Here is a 20,984-nt window from a genome sequence, read left to right on the forward strand (position 1 = left end):
AAAGTATTCAAATCAATTACAGTCAATTACTCTCAAAGACCAAGATGACAAGGAGATCCGAATGTGTAATGAAACTTTTACGAGAGTGCTTTTGACCCCATAGAGTTTTTCAGTGATGCGCGCATAGTTTAGATTTGGTTAAAGAAATGGCGTTTTAAATTCGGGTTTTACGTTATAATACAGACAATTTCTGATGAGAGCATGATTAACGTTTGTCTACATTGACGGATAAACCTGATAATACTTAGTAAAGAATAGTATTAGAATAAACATTCCCTTTCACAAAGATCGAACGATAAATTCGACATGGACTATGGCAACTACCCACTGGTACTTTCAGCTTCATCTGTTAATCGATGTTTTAGTATAAGAAAGTAAAATTTAAATTATACTATTTAGTACTGACACAATCAAAAACTTTCAGTTTACAAGAGATATTTTTCTGAGTTTTGGCGTAAAAACCCTGTCAATATACCTAAAAACTGATACATATATAACTTGATGGAACCTATAATGCTTTATGCTGGCGATTTGCATGTGTAATTTTTTTAGGGGGAGGGGGATGTTGATTATACAATAACGGCACACAAAATTACTACATAAAAGGCCCACTCAAGTAAGTTAAAACCTGTTTAATGCTACAGATCATTCGATGGAAGATAGGTACGTGTGACAGAGGTTCCACCGCGATCAGATTGTATCACAAACGAAAACCCCAATCCATTGAAAATAACACACCTACTCTCGGATCTCCTGTATATCACATCCTGCCAATAAGATAGGCGATCGCTTGGTATATAGGTATACAAATATTTACATTCGAGTCTAGATCACATTAAATCGTATCAAGTGAAAATGTCGGATAAAAACCACTTGAAATTCTTCGGGGATTTCATGTTGTTTATGAATGTCGTATGTGTTGCTATCACTGGATTTAAACAATAAGACGTCATACAAAATAGAGTTCTCCAGAGGCATAACAATGGATTTATACAATAATTCACCTTGTAAAAGGTGCTTCTTGAACGGAATGAGGTGGATAAAAATAATTACTTCATGTTTAAATCCATCTAAAGTATATAATTACTTGACTTGAAGAAGAAGCTCAGCTGAAGTTACACACTTTAAGAGGAAGATACCGGTAGATGATACAGACCAAAACATGTGCTACATTGGATTTCGTTGGAGACATTGGTCTAGCACCTGTCCTGGGGATTTACTGAAGTACTTTTGCGATCAGAGTCTTTATGGTGATGAGACTATTTTGTTTAAATCTTAAGATTTGCCCAAATTCCATGGCAGTTAGTCGTTTACTGTCCCGAAATTATAGAATCAAGTGCACTCACTGGATGCATAACGTACTGGATATTTTTTTTTTAATTTTAAACAAATTTTTCATTAATATATTTTACATTGTAGGTGAAGAACAATTTTACGTAAAATACTGCAAGGTAATCATTTTAAGACATGAAACTGATTTCGCAGTCAGTTTAGAGTTTCAAAATTTGAGTCGGTTTCATATTCCCTGAACTTGTCACGTGTAATCAGAGAAACAATGGAACCCTTTACAAATACTACGATGTTTGTTCATCATCTTATCACTGTTCACTAAAGTAACATAGATAAAATGTTAAACAAACTAGTATATACGTATTTATGGCATACAATATTAAAATGTTTTTTATCATTATTTTTATTCCGAGATAGTATTGAATCCTTAAGTTATAACGTCTGTCTGATAGCAATGTTAGATCATTAATTTATCAAACTTTTATCAGATTTTGAAAGACGTCAGATTAACGTAATGATAGTGAACAGTTATAGGTAACATACATGTTGTAACAATCATTTAAAAATGAGGATTTTGACGTGTTTTATATATTACATGTGACTCCAGAATAGACCCATCGTTACGATGTCGCAGGGAAATGATATCCCCCAATATATTTTAAAACGATATCATGAAACTAAATTATGCAATTATTTCCGATGTTTCTAACTAGGATATGGCTTCCGACATGTTACTAATTACACTATGACTTCCGACATGTTACTAATTACACTATGACTTCCGATATGTTACTAAATATGCTATGTCTTCTGACATGTTACTTATTACACTATGACTTCCGATATGTTACTAACTACACTATGACTGCCGACATGTTACTAATTAGACTATGACTTTCGACATGTTACTAATAACACTATGACTACCGACATGTTACTAATTACACTATGACTTCCGACATGTTACTAATTACGCTATGACTTCCGACATGTTACTAATTATGCTATGACTTCCGACATGTTACTTATTACACTATGACTTCCGATATGTTACTAACTACACTATGACTGCCGACATGTTACTAATTAGACTATGACTTTCGACATGTTACTAATAACACTATGACTACCGACATGTTACTAATTACACTATGACTTCCGACATGTTACTAATTACGCTATGACTTCCGACATGTTACTAATTATGCTATGACTTCCGACATGTTACTTATTACACTATGACTTCCGACATGTTACTAATTACACTATGACTTTCGACATGTTACTAATTACACTATGACTTCCGACATGTTACTAATTACACTATGACTTCCGACATGTTACTAATTACACTATGACTTCCGACATGTTACTAATTACACTATGACTTCCGACATGTTACTAATTACACTACGACTTCCGACATGTTACTAATTACACTATGACATCCGACATGTTACTAATTACACTATGACTTCCGACATGTTACTAATTACACTATGACTTCCGACATGTTACTAATTACACTACGACTTCCGACATGTTACTAATTACACTATGACATCCGACATGTTACTAATTACACTATGACATCCGACATGTTACTAATTACACTACGACTTCCGACATGTTACTAATTACACTACGACTTCCGACATGTTACTAATTACACTACGACTTCCGACATGTTACTAATTACACTATGACATCCGACATGTTACTAATTACACTACGACTTCCGACATGTTACTAATTACACTATGACATCCGACATGTTACTAATTACACTATGACATCCGACATGTTACTAATTACACTACGACTTCCGACATGTTACTAATTACACTATGACATCCGACATGTTACTAATTACACTACGACTTCCGACATGTTACTAATTACACTACGACTTCCGACATGTTACTAATTACACTACGACTTCCGACATGTTACTAATTACACTACGACTTCCGACATGTTACTAATTACACTATGACTTCCGACATGTTACTAATTACACTACGACTTCCGACATGTTACTAATTACACTACGACTTCCGACATGTTACTAATTACACTACGACATCCGACATGTAATTATAATCATTGTATGATTTTCTCATGTTAATGACACTGTCTTTTGTACATTACAATCTAACACGTGCTATAAAGAACATGATATTGATCGTGTTCTGGGTAGAAAACAAGGTCTGTAATTAATATAAAAGTAGACAAGCTTTGAACATTAGTATCGTGCACTTATTGTTTCTATACGCATTTATTTGAATGAAAAAAACAATCTACAACTCGTGACAGTACCTATAGCCCTTTCTGCCTTTCAGTCTTGTGCTCTTTTTATTTGCCATATGGATTCTTTTGTAAGGAATGAAACGTCACAATTATTTGTATATAGTTACTGTCGGTGTCAGTGATTAAATAATCTATCATTTATATTCATTGTTTAGATTTAATGTCAATGTATGACTTGACATATCAGAATTACTCCGACATATCTACAAAATTTTACCGAATTTAAAAAAAAATACATATCATGACACATTTGATACTTTAACAATCACAGTCATTAAATGACCATAGTTGTTGATAGGACGTTCAACAATAAAAACCTAAACGATCCAGTGCAACAAACCTGTATCGGATATCTAATTATGCGATTTTAAAAAAAGATGGAAGTGATATTCGACAATATGTCTTGGTAGAGAATTTTATAGATGTTTGCAGTTAGGATAGAAGACTATAAAAGTCTCAGTGATTTAGAAGACAGGCGTTAACAGAAAAGACCTGTCTTCAAAGTAGAACGATAGCCGTCAGATAGGAAACCTTTGATACATAATGGTTAACTTGATGCCAGAATAAAAAAAAAACCCTGGATATAATTGATAGTTTGAATTAACAAGGATAAAGTATGATTATTAAGTTACTATCATTGTGCTCTTAAGACTTTTAATATATTATTTATTAACATTTGAAAGCTACTGCATTTTAAAAATCCGTAGATGTAAAACAATATCTGTGAAAGACCATTAGTTCGCGCAAATAACCATCCTGTAGGATTTGATTTCATCACGTAAAATTATCATCTGGTAAATTGTAAGGCATCCGTATTATTTGAGTGTGTGTAATAATCGTGTTGGTTTTATCGAGATCAAAAATTCTGGCTTTTGGAATTTTTAGGCACAGCTTACGTACAGATATTTTTTTTTTTTACAAATTTTACATGAAGAGATGATATCCAATTTTGCCCCTTTCTGTACTTTACCTGGTTCTATATTATTGTCTTTGTACAGACTTTGTATAAAAAGATCGTGGATAAAACGCACTATTAAAACACATCAACAAATTAGAATAAAGAAGAACTGGATCGGGAAAATTGTTCAAAGATTGAAGTGAAATTTGATTCAAATTTAGCGCAACACCTAACAGAGTGAGTGTTTCATAAATACCAACCTATCAGACTAAATTCCCATCAAACAGCTACACAACACATTATTCCGAGACAAATGTCGCTATCTTCAAGTGCACATTGTCTGGCACATTGTAATTACAAATGCACACCATAACACGTCTTTTAAAAGTTTTACACTAAGTTTCGCGAATTCTTAAGAACATACAGGTGGTCTCATTTGATGAACACGGTTATCTCCCTTATGGTAGATAATAGCCTGAAATATAAAATAACTTGATATACAAGCACTCTTATTTCGTGTAGAGGAAGAGGTGCGCGAGACGGGCGCGAGACTACACGTGCACTGTGTATACGACGTAATTAATGGTTACGCTCTTGTTCGGCTACATCTGAAAGGAATGTTTGCGTAAGCAATTAGAAAATGATAGGACGCAGAGATTGGGACAAAGGCATCCCCATGACTAGATTTTAGGTAATTGTCATAAAAGGGAAACAGGGAACATAGCTGTTTGTCGGCCCATTACAAGTTAGGAATACACATGAAATGGTGCTTGTTTCGGCAAACACAGTCATGTTATCACCGACGAAGACAGCTAGTAAATGTTGCTAATAAAGAGACAGCATTGGTTTTGACGATAAAAAGGAAAACATGTGTAATGTATTATCAATGGTCCGGTGCAGGTGTGACGACTATAAAATTAATAGCGTATTTGCATATGAAATTGCATTTCTTCTCCAAAATTAAATTCTTTACGTGGCAGACATCAATTAATGTTGTTAATTAACCAAAGACACAGTGTCGTATCTTTATCTAACGCACTGGATATGACTGGAAATCTCGGGTCCCATCGTACAGTTTCCTAATAGATAACCTTTGATTTGATAGTTCTTTTTCTCTTGTAGTAAATTTTTTTTGATGCTTCACTTACATCATATTCGTGTGATTTTTAAACAATCGACTTGAATACTTAAACACTAAACTGGTAGACCTTCTCCTTTGCATTCCTGCTATTTTAAGGAAGTGGATGTGAATTTTTTCAATACTGTCTTTTTTTTATTTTTTTTAAATTTCCAGTTTTATCAGCAACCCTACATACCTAAAACAATTTAATATCAAACCGCTTCACTCACTTAACATTTTTTACATTATTGGTTTTTTTTTTCATAGCATATTTTACTGTAGTGACAGATGTCTTATCTACTATGAGCGACCCGAACCATTTATAACTGCACTTCTTTTAGCTAGATAACACGATTTCAAGCTGATTGTTTGGAACTACATCATGGTTTTTTTTTTTTTTACCGATTTATTATTATTGCATTTATACGTCAAGTGTGTCACTTTATGAACAATGACAGTTGGTTTTCGCTGAAATATGCACATAAAGAGGTTAATTAATCATTATAAAAAGGAAATCCTTACCGTTGATAACAGCCGGGATATGTATTTTTGCGTTATATAATAACGCATGCGCAAAAAAACATCGTCGTCTGCTGTAAACAAAAATGGCTTCCGACCTGAATCGGTTGAAACACTGTTGGCGATTAATGTCAATTATTTCGTAATTCTGACTTGACTTTGAGTTATTAAATAACATTTGTCACATCCATAACGCTATTTGGTGTTGAAGAACAAGAACTTACTTACTGAGTCACTGATGTCGCTGTCACTTCTGCCCGCCATAATGTGTTCGTGTTTCCAAAATTGTCAGCCTCGTTTTCAAAACTATTACGTAATGTTACTCAGCGCTAAATTTGAGAGGGGTTACGCGAATCAAAGAGATGGGCAAACTGGACATTGAAAATCGACTGTGAATATAGGGATAACATAGAAACGTAAATGGAAGTACAAAAAAAGATAAATAAATAAACACAAAACAAAAAAAAAAACACGTACAATCAATAAGAAAATTAACGTTTTAACCGTGTTGTCCCCTTAAGAAATATTTACGGTAGAAAATAAATGATAGAAGGGGCTCAACGAAATATATTGCACAAAACACAGGCTTACGAAATCATGAGAGGAAAGAGAGTGTATGATTCTGGCATTCACAATTAAAGTGCGTGAGAGAGTACGTGATTTTGGCTCACGCCATTGAGAACAGTAGAGAAGAGGGTACATGAGTTTGGTTTACCAAATCAAAGTCGGGATGAGAGGAAATATTTAACCTTATAAATGTAACACAAACTTTAACGTTTAAAATGTATTACCTCACCAATCAGAAAACAATATATTCGTAGGAAGGAAACACGACTTGTTATAGAGCCGAGAAAGGAATGAAGATCCAAAGTATTGTTGCTGTGAGTAAAGAATTCTAATTCTTAAAAATAAAACCACAAAAAACAAAGTATATAACATGTATACTCGGACACACGTCAGTCGTTTAACTACATATCAACCTTTAAGAATACATGGACTTTGATATAACATTAATTGAAAACCGTGCTTCAGACTCAAGGTAGCAAGATGAATATGTATATTATCTGCCTTATTACGGATTGTATACGGTAAACGATTGGCAACACATGGTCTTCAGGGGATATACCTGGCGAGGTAAGTATATCATACCAAAAGAATCCATATACAGAAAGCTTTTTTCATACTAATTCCGATAAAATGTCTAATTGCAGACTTTTTAAATTGTCTGCGTTTTCCCCAAAAAATTCAATGTCAGTACCCTGAGATAAAAATAGAGAATTTACGGTGATTTTCTGCCATCTTAAATGCCAACAAAACTGGTATGTTTTTTTTTCTTATTATTTAATTATCAGAAGATAATAAGCAATATTTTATCAAGAATTTAAACTCCACAAAAAGGACAGATAAATCCTAATACTTCCGAAAATTGCTACCTCTACGGACCTCGCGTGAGTTATTATCAACATCCCAATTTCGCATCATGCAAGCATTCATCGGACCGCAATATGTGAATACCCCTTTAACAAGCAAACTATGATGTTTAAAGACATTGTAGGACATCAAATTTACCTGCATGATTTCCGACACACGTACAATAATAAAAAAAATTAACAAGACAATCATGTAAGAAGAGTATTTAATTCATGTCCTATATAGAAAAATCAACATTGTATTAAACATAACGTCACATACATATTCCTCTAGCAATCATTAGGCGGCCTGCCCTCTCACATTTGATTTACATTGTCATATATAACAGTTACATTACAAAAAATTATTAGCTGGTCAGTACTGACAAAACAAAAATCTCACACCTTTCACAAAATTAGATGACAATGTTACACAAGATATGTCTGGATGACACATATGGTGTTTCTCATACTTCAAACAAAACAGCGACATGTAAACAAGGTGAGTTATCGTGTATGTGGATGAAATCACTAATTCCTCAGCCATGGGGAATGGTTGTTCGTTATAAATCCACGTGTTCATTAAACATGTTTGTTAACAAGACACACTGTAGTTTTTCGCTTTCGCGTTACAAGGTTGTTTCTGTGGCTACACATTGTAATTAAATTCGTTATTCGTAACATAGTGTATCTAAAACATCTGTGCTTCTGTACAATAAGTTATGAAGATATAACAAAGTAGTGATACAAATTATGAAATCCATAATGAAAAGTACCTGTACTAGGATGGAAAACCATACATTGTATACATAGATCAGGCCGAGGTTTCGGTACTTGCAAAATGGTTTACACAGCTAGTGTCATTTTGAATTGACAGCTTTTCAGCAATATTTTTTAATGACAAAACATCTTAAAAACCATAATCAAATACATAAAACATTTTGGAAATACCGAAACAACTTGGTACTGAAAATACTTGACCCTATACAAAGATTAGTCAACAGTTTTTTTAAAGTAGAGAATAAATATAAATAGGCATAAGTACAAATATCTATATAATCTAACACATGATATTAAGCATTATGAAAAATGGCTCAACTTTCTCTTTGTCTTTCATCTATCTTTACATACAGATCGAAAAATAAAACTTCATTAAGGTGGTCTTTTCCAACTGGATAAAAATAAGTCGGTAAAACCAGCTCAGAGCCTTTGAAAGTATGCCCGCCTTTCAGGAGTACCTCGGAATGGTGTCTTTAAATTATCAAAAAAGAATTTTCTCATTTGATAATAAAAAAAACATTGACTTATATGTATCAGTAATAATTCCACAATCAAGGACCTTACCAGTGTCACACACCCCTCCCCCTCCCACTCCCCCCACATTGCCTCAATGGACATCGCAGGGCAATATTGGGATAAAAAATTATTTCACCTGTGTAAATATATATTCTCCTCAAGACTCCTTATTGCTAATTTTCCAAGTATATTCTACAGAATGTATTCCAATTCATACTTTTGTTTACAACTCTGAAAAGGCCAATCCAAATCCATATTTGACCTTTTCACCCTCAACTATGTTTGTTCATTATGTTTCTGACATACCGGCACAAGTATCAGTATTGCAAATATTATTAAAATGAGATAAGTGGAATTGACGAAGTGTTTACAGTTTTCTTATTATGGTGAGAAGCATTTATAGTGCACAAATATATTACAAGTATTTACAAATTGTTCTGGTTACAAAATTACACAATACCACTGTTAATGGGATACAAACATTTGTGAGTTGCATGTGACTAGAGTTTAAATATGATCACTTGACTAAATTTATGTAGAAATGTGAGTTGATTCAGTGACATTAATAAACAAAAATATGGTACAATGTTGAAAATCAGCGATCATATACCATTGAAAAAACTATTTAACAGTGTTTAATAGAACGGGAGGTGTTTTGATAAGTGAAGCCTCGAGTAACATGATCAATTTTCCTGTTTTGAAAGCAAATGTCCAGTATATAATAGTTTCACCATAAGATGTTAAGTTGGAATCATAAGAGTAAACACATGTCCACAGTCAAACCAAGAAATATAAGGAAAAAAAACAACCAAGCAAAACAAAGCTAAGACCCCCAGCTTTGTGTTTTCTTGACTTTTATAGAGGAGATCATTTCAATCTCATAATATAGAAAACCTTACGCTGACAAAATACCAAGGACGTTATAAGGAATAGATATAAAATAGAGGTTATCCTGCCTTCCCTTTGGTACAGTTACCTCAGTGTCCTTAATACAGTAACATGTTTTCATGAAGACACAAAGCCTGACAAGTATCCCTCTTACTGAAAGCTGTACCAAATCATTCTGTTTTTTAAAACTTACAAATGACAACTCTCTTCTTACCAACCATTCTTAGAATGCCTTAACAATCGCAATGTTATAAAATAGCGATGATTACCAAACAATCGCTGCTCTCAGTACATAAAACCTAGGGACTTTTTTAATCTACACTCCCTATAAATAACAGGGTAATCCCTTTGAAAGGAAGCTGATGGATTAAGTAAAGAGGAGAATGAAAGATAAACTGTTTGGTATTGGCGATAGCATATTGACCTGGTTGTTGCTGTTATATTGTGCTACATTACAACTGATATAGAAGATTAATCACAGCAACCAGCTATAGTCTTTCTTGTGTTACAAAGACCAGAGCAGAACTTGTATTGGGGCAATACACTGGACTGGCCTCCACTACTAGACCAGAACAATGAGTGTCATCTATACGCCTAGCCAATCAACAACTGTGATGAATGAAATCCAAATGAAACCCAATATATGAGGCACCCCACAGGGTGTTTTATTAATAATTATAAAGAATGATAGAGAGAAAATGATAACAATAAAACACATTATTAATGGATGGTCTTGGTGTTTTCATTTTTCCATTTCCTTCACTTCCTTAGTGAACCCATGGTTAAAGATGGAGTGAAATGAAAGACAGACACACAATAGGCGTCTCTGTTGCCTTTTTCGTATACCATTCCTAAACATAACATAGAATGAAGCCACGAAGAATGTAAAACTGATTATCCCTTGTTGTAAATTACGTACACATATAACTACAATATCAGCAGTTTATTTACGGTACAAGGTATAAGTTTCCTGTTTAGGGCAATTCTTTCAGCAATATCCCTTGTGAATGTTGCTATTTCCTTGTGATAATGGTCACTGTTTATACTTCATTGGAAGTGTTTTTTTCTTATTTAAACTTCACACTTTTTCTAAAAAGAAAATACTAAAAAGGCTGCTGTCATTATAAAAGGAATCATCTGACCTTGAACAAAAATTGCAAAAATTTTGTTAAAATGTTTTCAATATATGATATCTCAAACAATTATCAAAACTGTTATTGATAGTAAAACATCAGTGACAACAATGACATATTCTTATGCCAAAGCCTGGTTGAGTGATACAATGATTTGGTTTGGTCAAGTGATGCTCTGTATAATAGTGATTCGATGATTTTGATTACATGTGTTGATCACCAACCAACAATAAATTATACATTACAGTGTAGAGTTATAACTAGCTTTTAACAACTATGCACAAATAATTCCAAATTAGATCTAACAACTTTCCAGTACACTATAAATCTACTGTGTAAATCTCCCACTGTTACAATTACGGAGGACATCTAACGATCATCAAATATATTCTATAACTTTTCACACTTGAAACAAATTTAATGCACAGATTCAACACCAGTAAGCCATCATTACTCTCCATAGCAGTCAACTTCTGCCATATATACAAATCCAAAGACAAGATAGAAAATGTTTACGTTGTTTCAACTATGTAAGGGATAAATTTCGCTATATATTCTAGTGTCAAGATGTGAAGATGATAAACTTTCAGGTTAGACAGAAATTTCTACCATTTTACTATCATGATAATCCAAATTTAGTTAAAATGTACAGGATATCATCAGGTTGTCACAAAAAATTATCAAATTCTCTATGTCTTTTTTTAAACAACTTGCACAAAATATTGTTAAATTCACGTAAATATTATGTAGTTTTACTGCATACTTACCATCCATTTTGTCTTTTATTTGTGTTACTATAGTATGTTACCTCAGGTAATGCATTTTAACGTATCTGAGGAAATCAAATAAAGTTGAAATTTACATCCAAAACACATTGTGGCCCCCTATTCAGGTTGTTAACTTGCATGAAACCATACAAGAATAATAATTACCGAACAACCTTGACATTTGGGATAAGCACTACAACTATAAAACGAGCAAGGATGAAGGTTTTAAAAAGAAGTAATGAAATACTATTAATTTATGAATAAAATTTGGGCCAAAAACCTTGCTACTACATAAAGACAGTGTGTAGGTGGTCTTAGTGTGGTTTTGTAGATAAATCTACACAAGAATTCATTTACTCACACAGCAGAAGTAGCACTAACATAGCTCATGGATTGGGGTCCTATACTTATATTGTATCTCATCATGTTTGATTTGTTTAGCAAAGTTAATACAAATTTTCTTAAAGTCATGGAAATTAGTTTAAATAATAAAAATAAATGACCTGCTATCTTTTTTTATAATAAAGTGTGTAAACACTGTGATCTAAACAACATTACACACTGTGTATTTTCAAACAAGGTTGACTACAAATTCAGAAATGAATCATTGTTAATAAATAAACTTAACAAAAGTGATCTTTTGTTCTACAACAATCTAACAGAAAGAATTGAGCAAGTTTTCTATAAAATGTAAAAACTTAAAATACAGCATAAAGAGCATAAAAGATTGTTATTCGAAAAAAAGCTGTTGCATAATCTAAGAAAACCATGAACAAACAGGATATAAAAGTATTACTACACTCTAATGTGACCCTGTTTTTGAAACTTGGCAATATTATTTCTTGACATCATTAAAATATCTTAACATGCAGAAAAAATTTACATACTTGTAAAAAAACTTTATATACAGGCAAGATAACTGGAAATCTTTGAGGCTTTTAATGTTTGTGTATAACTAATCAACAGCGATTTTACACAAATTATACCTAGCTGATTAAAGTCAAGAAAAATATCATTGGTTGCTTCAGCTGTTCAGAGAAAAACTGTACACAGGCCAGTTTTTTAACATAAAGGTATATTTTTTACAATGCATATCACACAGACTTAAATTTATCACATTAAAGCATTAGTTTTCTACACATCTATACCTAAGTCTGTGCATGTTCATTCTAATTTTTTACCTTTCACTTAAAATTTAATTGAAATTTGACAACATAATTGATACATGACATAGATTTAATTGACATGACACAATTTCAATTTTGCAACAAAGAATTTTAATCAATTGATGGCAATAAACCTTGCAGTAAAGTCTCTTGCAGTGAATTACAGCATTAGTTCGGTATGTTGTAGGATAAAAGATAATTTATACATTATATCTGTGATAACTTATCTCTCTTCAACAAAGTTTATTAGCTTCAGCTAATCATTCTGAACAACTGCAGTCACTGTAATCAACAAACCTTGTAAATTCTGTAAAGATATCAAAATCATTATATACTTTGTATTGGAAGGATAAAGTGTGTTATATAATGTTAGCATATCCTAGGTAGTCTAATGTTATCATATCCTGGGTAGTCTAAAATTATCATATCCTAGGTAGTCTAAAGTTATCATATCCTGGGTAGTCAAAAGTTATCATATCCTAGATAGTCTAAAGTTATCATATCCTAGGTAGTCTAAAATTATCATATCCTAGGTAGTCTAGTTATCATATCTGGGTAGTCAAAAGTTATCATATCCTAGGTAGTCTAAAGTTATCATATCCTGGGTAGTCTAAAATTATCATATCATAGGTAGTCTAAAGTTATCATATCCTAGGTAGTCTAAAGTTATCATATCCTAGGTAGTCTAAATTTATCATATCCTAGGTAGTCTAAAGTTATCATATCCTAGGTAGTCTAAAATTATCATATCATAGGTAGTCTAAAGTTATCATATCCTAGGTAGTCTAAAATTATCATATCATAGGTAGTCTAAAGTTATCATATCCTAGGTAGTCTAAAATTATCATATCCTAGGTAGTCAAAAGTTATCATATCCCAGGTAGTCTAAAATTATCATATCCTAGGTAGTCTAAAGTTATCATATCCTAGGTAGTCTAAAGTTATCATATCCTAGTTATCATATCCTAGGTAGTCTAAAGTTATCATATCCTAGGTAGTCTAAAGTTATCATATCCTAGGTAGTCTAAAGTTATCATATCCTAGGTAGTCTAAAGTTATCATATCCTAGGTAGTCTAAAGTTATCATATCCTAGATAGTCTAAAGTTATCATATCCTAGATAGTCTAAAGTTATCATATCCTAGGTAGTCTAAAGTTATCATATCCTAGGTATTCTAGTTATCATATCCTAAGTTATCATATCCTAGGTAGTCTAAAGTTATCATATCCTAGATAGAGTCTAAAGATATCATATCCTGGGTAGTCTAAAGTTATCACATCCTAGATAGTCTAAAGTTATCATATCCTGGGTAGTCTAAAGTTATCATATCATAGGTAGTCTAAAGTTATCATATCCTAGGTAGTCTAAAGTTATCATATCCTAGATAGAGTCTAAAGATATCATATCCTAGGTAAAGTCTAAAGATATCATATCCTAGGTAGAGTCTAAATATATTACACATCCCATGTAGAATCTGAATTGTTACATTTTAATACATTATAAAAACATTCATGTTATGATATTCTACTAAATAAAAATATACATGATACATTTTACTGAATTAAGGTATCTGATGCTAAATATATATTGTTGCTGTATTTCTTTATAATCGAACATAAATCTTGTGATATCTTATTTTCTGGTGTTCAAATTCCAGTGATGAACATTAAAAGCACCTACCATAAAATATGTACAAAATAGATTAAGTTTAGATGATTTTTCCTCAGCAACAAAAAAAAAATGTCCACTGTTACTGGTACTATGATTTGACTGACAGGAATGGCAAGAAAAAATTATCTATAACATTCATGACTAAGCACCTACATTTTGTTCTCTTGTTAATTTGTATGGTGTCTGTATGCATGTGTATGTTACCTGCATGCATATTACCTGTATGTATAATTATATTACCTGTATGTATGTGTGTGTAACCTGTATTTATGTCTATGTTACCTGCATTTATGGGTATTTCTCTGTATGTATATGTTACCTAAATCCATGTATATATATGTATGTAACCTCTGTTTGTGTATGAAACATGCATGTATGGATATTTACCTGCATGTATGTATATGCTTCCTGCATGTATGTGTATGTTACCTGTATGGATGTGTATGAAACCTGCATGTATGTATATGCTACATGTGTGTAAACTGTTTCTATAAGTTGATATGAGTAATCTGTAAATTTCTGAAGCTCACAATGTATTCAATGGTAGTATAGGTGTTACATATGACACCATTCATCTAACTTAATTGTCTGAGGAAGAAAATAATTCTTCAGCTGTGTAGCAATCTGGTGAAGCTAACACATGTTTGGAATCTCTTGTAAAGAAACAAATTGTTTAGAGATTTATACTGATAGGTCCTACTGAATCAAATACGATCAAATCTGTATAGTAAGATTTACATTGACGACCAAGACTCTTCATCATTCACAGATCATGATCTTACAATGTTCATCTTGAACAGTTCATGACCTGTAAGATCTCAATGATTCAGCCTTAATATATCTTAATCATGAACAGAAAATGATTAGAAATCATGAAGTAATGTTTAACAGTTAAACACATCATTGCTTAATGAACAGGTATCTAATAAAACACTTGTCCCTCTATTCTAGTGTGCATTACTAATTATTTGATACAGATTTACACCATTCCCATCCTTGAAACTTTTATGAAGTATTTATTACACCCGAGAGAAGGCTGGGAACTCCCTCACCCTACGGCGCCTTAACACATTCAACCAGTTGAGGCATGAACCTTTTCCACAAATTTCTCTGTATGCAACAATCTCCGGCCGCATTTGGATCCTAAAAAGACAAACAGAGAAAATTTAATTACAGTCTATATCATCACCATATCCTGTCAAAAGTGAAAAATTACATGCTATGGTGCAATACTAAAGTAACATTTGTGCCTAGTGAAGTTGTATTTACATTCACTGTCCCCTGAAACCTTGTTTATATAGAATTGGTGATATATATATAACTCTTACTTTATAGTGAAAATTGCCCTATACAATACAACAGTATCACACATGTTTACCTCCCTTTGTTGTTGACTAATGTACCTAGTGTACAACACAACAGTATTATACATGTTTACCTCCCTTTGATGTTGACTAATGTACCTAGTGTACAACACAACAGGATTATACATGTTTACCTCTATTTGATGTTGACTAATGTACCTAGTATACAACACAACAGTATCACACATGTTTACCTCCCTTTGATGTTGAATAATGTACCTAGTGTACAACACAACAGTATCACACATGTTTACCTCCCTTTGATGTTGACTAATGTACCTAGTGTACAACACAACAGTATTATACATGTTTACCTCCCTTTGATGTTGACTAATGTACCTAGTGTACAACACAACAGGATTATACATGTTTACCTCTATTTGATGTTGACTAATGTACCTAGTGTACAACACAACAGTATCACACATGTTTACCTCCCTTTGATGTTGAATAATGTACCTAGTGTACAACACAACAGTATCACACATGTTTACCTCCCTTTGATGTTGACTAATGTACCTAGTGTACAACACAACAGTATCACACATGTTAACCTCTATTTGATGTTGACTAATGTACCTTCTGTACAACCCAACAGTTCACACATGTTTACTTCTATTTGATGTTGATTAATGTACCTAGTGTACAACACAACAGTTCACACATGTTTACCTCCCTTTGATGTTGACTAATGTACCTAGTGTACAACACAACAGTATCACACATGTTAACCTCTATTTGATGTTGACTAATGTACCTTCTGTACAACACAACAAACCATACAGGAATGTTCATCCCTTTGATGTAACCCGATGTCCTGGTCAACAAACCAACACTCAACAGGTATACTCTTTTGTCTGATGTTTACAGAACCCTAAACATACTGTACTATACAATTCCTTATTCTGCCCTTTTGGTCTTGAATTTTACTTTATTTAAGAAAGTGAACTTGACTAATAACTCTTGATTTGTTCATAAAAGGTGTCCCTTAATCAATAGCAACAATTTAAGTTAGAAAAGAGCACTAAAATATCGGCATATTCCATAAATAGATCCTTTGCTGAAATTTTGAGTCTTAATTGGTAAAGTGATTTGCCTTGTTGAATAAATTGACTTTTCGTTTAAGGAACAAATGCTTTGTGTTGAACACACTTGCATGGTAGAGTGAGCTGCAATCCAGTTTTGTTGAACAAAAATGTCTTTGGTTTGCAGTATAAACTGAAATCTGGCTTTTTTTTTTTTTTTTTTTTTTTTTGTTTCCAAGTTAGTCCTTGGTCAGTAGAGCTGTTTTCTTGTCGTTGAACAAGCCTGTCCTTCTTGCAGGTCAGCAGAGATGATTTCACATTGTTAAACAAGGTCATCCCTGGTTGGCAGATTGAGCTGAAATCTGGCTTTGTTGATAAATGTTGTCCATGCTTAGCATGCCAGTTGAGGTCAGGTTTCAGTAAACAATGCTGTCTATGCTTAGCAGAGAGAGCTGAAATATGGTTTTATTGCACAAAGTTGTCCTTGGTTGACAGAGTGAAGTGAAATATGGTTTTATTGAACAAGACTGTCCTTGGTTGACAGAGTGAGGTGAAATATGGTTTTATTGAACAAGATTGTCCTTGGTTGACAGAGTGAGCAAAAGTGTGGTCTAATTAAACAAGATTGTCCTTGGTTGACAGAGTGAGCTAAATCCTTGGTTGGCAGAGTGAGCTAAAGTGTGGTCTAATTAAACAAGTTTGTCCTTGGTTGGCAGAGTAAGCTAAAGTGTGGTCTAATTAAACAAGTTTGTCCTTGGTTGGCAGAGTAAGCTAAATTGTGGTCTAATTAAACAAGTTTGTCCTTGGTTGACAGAGTGAGCTAAAGTGTGGTCTAATTAAACAAGTTTGTCCTTGGTTGGCAGAGTGATTTGATGTCTGGCCTTTCTTGAACAAGCTTTTCCTAGATTGGCAGAGTGAGTTGTACTTTTGCATTTTACCATCCAATAACTCCTGTGGGGGGTGAGTTGATATGTGGAGATGGACACAGCAATGTTATCTCCATCTCTAGTGTACCCTCTAAAGTACAGGTGTCCTACTGTAGGTCACCTGGTGCCAAGTAGCCGTGAATTAGTAAGGAGTCTGACACACAACACCATAAATTATCACATAGAATAAGGTGTATGTTACAGAGGTCTGCTACAATGGCCTTACAAAAAATAATCCAATCAAAGTTTGTATTTCACTGAAAATTCATATTTTATAAAATGTTAATGTGTGTAGTATTTTGTTTTAAATGATATGAACATAATATATCATATCTTGCAGTAGATCCACTTTAAAATAATTTTACCAGTTAAAGTTCACAAAGTTTGGAAGTTACCTAATATAACCTAGTAACATGACAAAATATATGAACTAATTCATTGCAGTAAAAACCCATCACCATCACCTACAAACTGTGTCATCACAGACAGCACAAATATAAAATACTAATGAAAATTCTCAGTTCATTCCGTCCTGAAGGTCAAAACCTCAAGCTAACAAGGAAGAGTGATTGTTCAATGCCACACCTGGGGTCAGTCCTTCCTGGGAGCTATGAAATACCTTGGACTGTCAGACCTGAGGAGAGGCCACATACCTGGTACACCCTGACCTCATAGTTCTAATGACATTTGTGGAAATACTGAACTGTTCACAATGGAATTTCTTAATTATCTGTCTGGGTTCTTGGCAATAAGTTGTCTGCAACATATTCATATTCTTATGACTGTCATCTTTAAAAGTGATAGGCACTGCTCATATCATTCTACATTGTTCAGTACCAGAAAAGGTAGATCAAATAGTTACAGCTAGACAACCTTCTATAAATATTTCATGTGTAATCCCTCACCTGTATTACTGGAGTAGACAATTCAGTTTGAATCATGATACAAATAGGTTTGTCAGTCACATGACTTTTGTACCTAAATGTCAAACTTCATCATCGTGATAAAAACTATTCTTAACAAAGAGCAGTAATCAGAAGCTTTTGAGCTTTAATACAATATCACCATCAAAGACTGTCATACACTTAATCCTGGCTACATGTCTCACTACAGCTTCCACTTAGTCAGAGACTTTGGGAATTGGGTTTTTTTTTTTTTGCTCTTGTTTTTTAGGGGGTGGTGGGGGGTGGGGGTTCAATCTGTGCATCTATCTATCTCTCACTGATTCTAGCCATCAAGCAATACTTCAAAAACAAGAATTTTCATGAAACCTTTCAATCAGATTTATTTCATATTCACTCCACAGTATCCATTGTTTAGAAACCTCAAATTCTACAATTAATCAGATTTTAGCAGTAATCGGACAAAAAGGAATGAATCAAAGGTCATATTTAACACTTTTAGTTTATAATCACACCATTCAAGTGCTGTTTTGGTGGTCATCAATCAAAATTAAAAGGGTCAAGGGTCACAATTGACCTCTTCTGAAATTCCCCAGGCAGTATCAAGAATAGGATTTCTGAAATTATCTTAAAACAAAGTTAAACATTACATTTTCTAATATCAAGTTCTAAAGAATCTGCAAAATACTGTGACATTTGTGTGTTCATGTAAGTATCCCTGACCTTGAAGCCTAGGACATTTGTGTGTTAATAGATGTAACCCTGACCTTGTAGGCTGGTCTATGATAGTTCAAGGTCAGACAACAGAGAGACAGACAAATACACAGACAAATCATTAGCGTGAAAATAGTTGGTATCTGGAACTTCCAAGCAGAAATGAACAAATAACATCAAGCAAACACATTGTACTAAAATCGCCTAATTTCAACATGTGGTTTTGTTTTTTTGAAATGTTCAAGGCCAATGTTCACAATGTACCTGTGAATTTAAGCACCCAGTCTTGCTGGATAATTACACAAGTTTTGAATATTTTGAAAAGCAGTCCCTGCAAGAAAATCTGCTTTTTATCAGGAATGTATGGTTTTTGTTGGTAATGAATTGGGATAGATTTTTGGTAACCCCCGCAGGGTCAGAACCTTACAGTTATATCTATAAGTTATCTTTTTTACATTATTCATCTTCCCACATAGCCGGTTAAGTGAAACATCATAATCGCAACAAAAAGCACACAAAAATCTTTATCTTGTAGAATTATATACATACACAAGAATTAAAAGAAAACATTTTTTATTGTCCACTGGGCTCATCAAATTAGAAACACAGACCAAAAATAAGAAAATAATTAAAGAATTTTTGAAATCATGAGAAAATCTAAACTACATACTCTATAAATGAATATATAAACTAAATGTCTCCAGTATTTTATTCAACTTTACACAAATACCTACCAGTGTGAGAATTAAAAAATCTACAGGCATCAACCACATCATGAACAAATACAAAGGAGATGAAAATATTTCTTTTAGAAATAAATTAATTTTGTAAGCATTGATTATTCATGGGTGAAAACCATGAGATAAACTTGCATATCAATTTGAAATCCAGATCTTTCATATGTTTATCACCTATTCAAATATGACGAGAATTCAAATGATTTAAGAGATTTGTGCCAGTGTTTAGAACATTCTTGGAAACCAACGCACGGGATCACAAAGTTACAAAATAAATTTCAGGTTAGATTGCAAAAAGGAATAAAACATTGTGGAACTTATAAACCTGTAGGATTCTGTCTGGGCGTATTACTAAGAGGTGGTTTTATGTAGCGTAACTAAGCACTATGATCTGTTCATGTCAGGGTAAGTTGAAATTTCTACAGTATGAACTATTGGCATACCGTTAAGGCCAGTGTCATACATATTGATGTAAAAGCCTCATGTTTTAAAAACAATCCTTTGCTTTTCTTCAAATCTCTTTCGATTATACAAGAATAATCAATATATACATGCGGATCATGTTAGGGTTTTATAGATGTAAAGAAATACCGGTGAGTGTTATTCTATTGCAGAATGTTACAAGTTTGCCAAGCTTTGGGAAAATGGGGCACAAATCTTAATTAATTTGACATTAGTTTTTTTCAGCTGGCATGAGCATCAGCCATCAAATTAAAGCCTATTTCTATTGCTATCCTGACAATAGGGTTCAGCTATAATTCTAAATCAGTCTGTTTTCACACATACCAGAGTGATTGTTCAAACCCACACTTCAATTACGACATGCTTTAGCTGAATCATGAGCCTAGA

At 33.2% G+C, this 20,984-nt stretch overlaps 1 protein-coding gene across 1 annotated transcript in view; it reads right to left on the bottom strand.

Annotated features, from left to right (window-relative positions):
• Nucleotides 1-15,486: 15,486 nt before the first annotated feature.
• Nucleotides 15,487-20,984, bottom strand: part of LOC132561253 (palmitoyltransferase ZDHHC21-like) — a 28,537-nt gene continuing 23,039 nt past the window's right edge. Inside the window, exon 7 of the mRNA XM_060225984.1 lies at nucleotides 15,487-15,610. Coding sequence (XP_060081967.1) covers nucleotides 15,487-15,610 — 124 coding nt within the window. The remainder of the gene's footprint in view (nucleotides 15,611-20,984) is intronic.

The sequence above is a fragment of the Ylistrum balloti genome, unplaced genomic scaffold (genome assembly GCF_031769215.1).
Source record: "Ylistrum balloti isolate Yb309-2 unplaced genomic scaffold, AGI_CSIRO_Ybal_v1 Utg369668, whole genome shotgun sequence".
Classification (NCBI taxonomy): domain Eukaryota; kingdom Metazoa; phylum Mollusca; class Bivalvia; order Pectinida; family Pectinidae; genus Ylistrum; species Ylistrum balloti.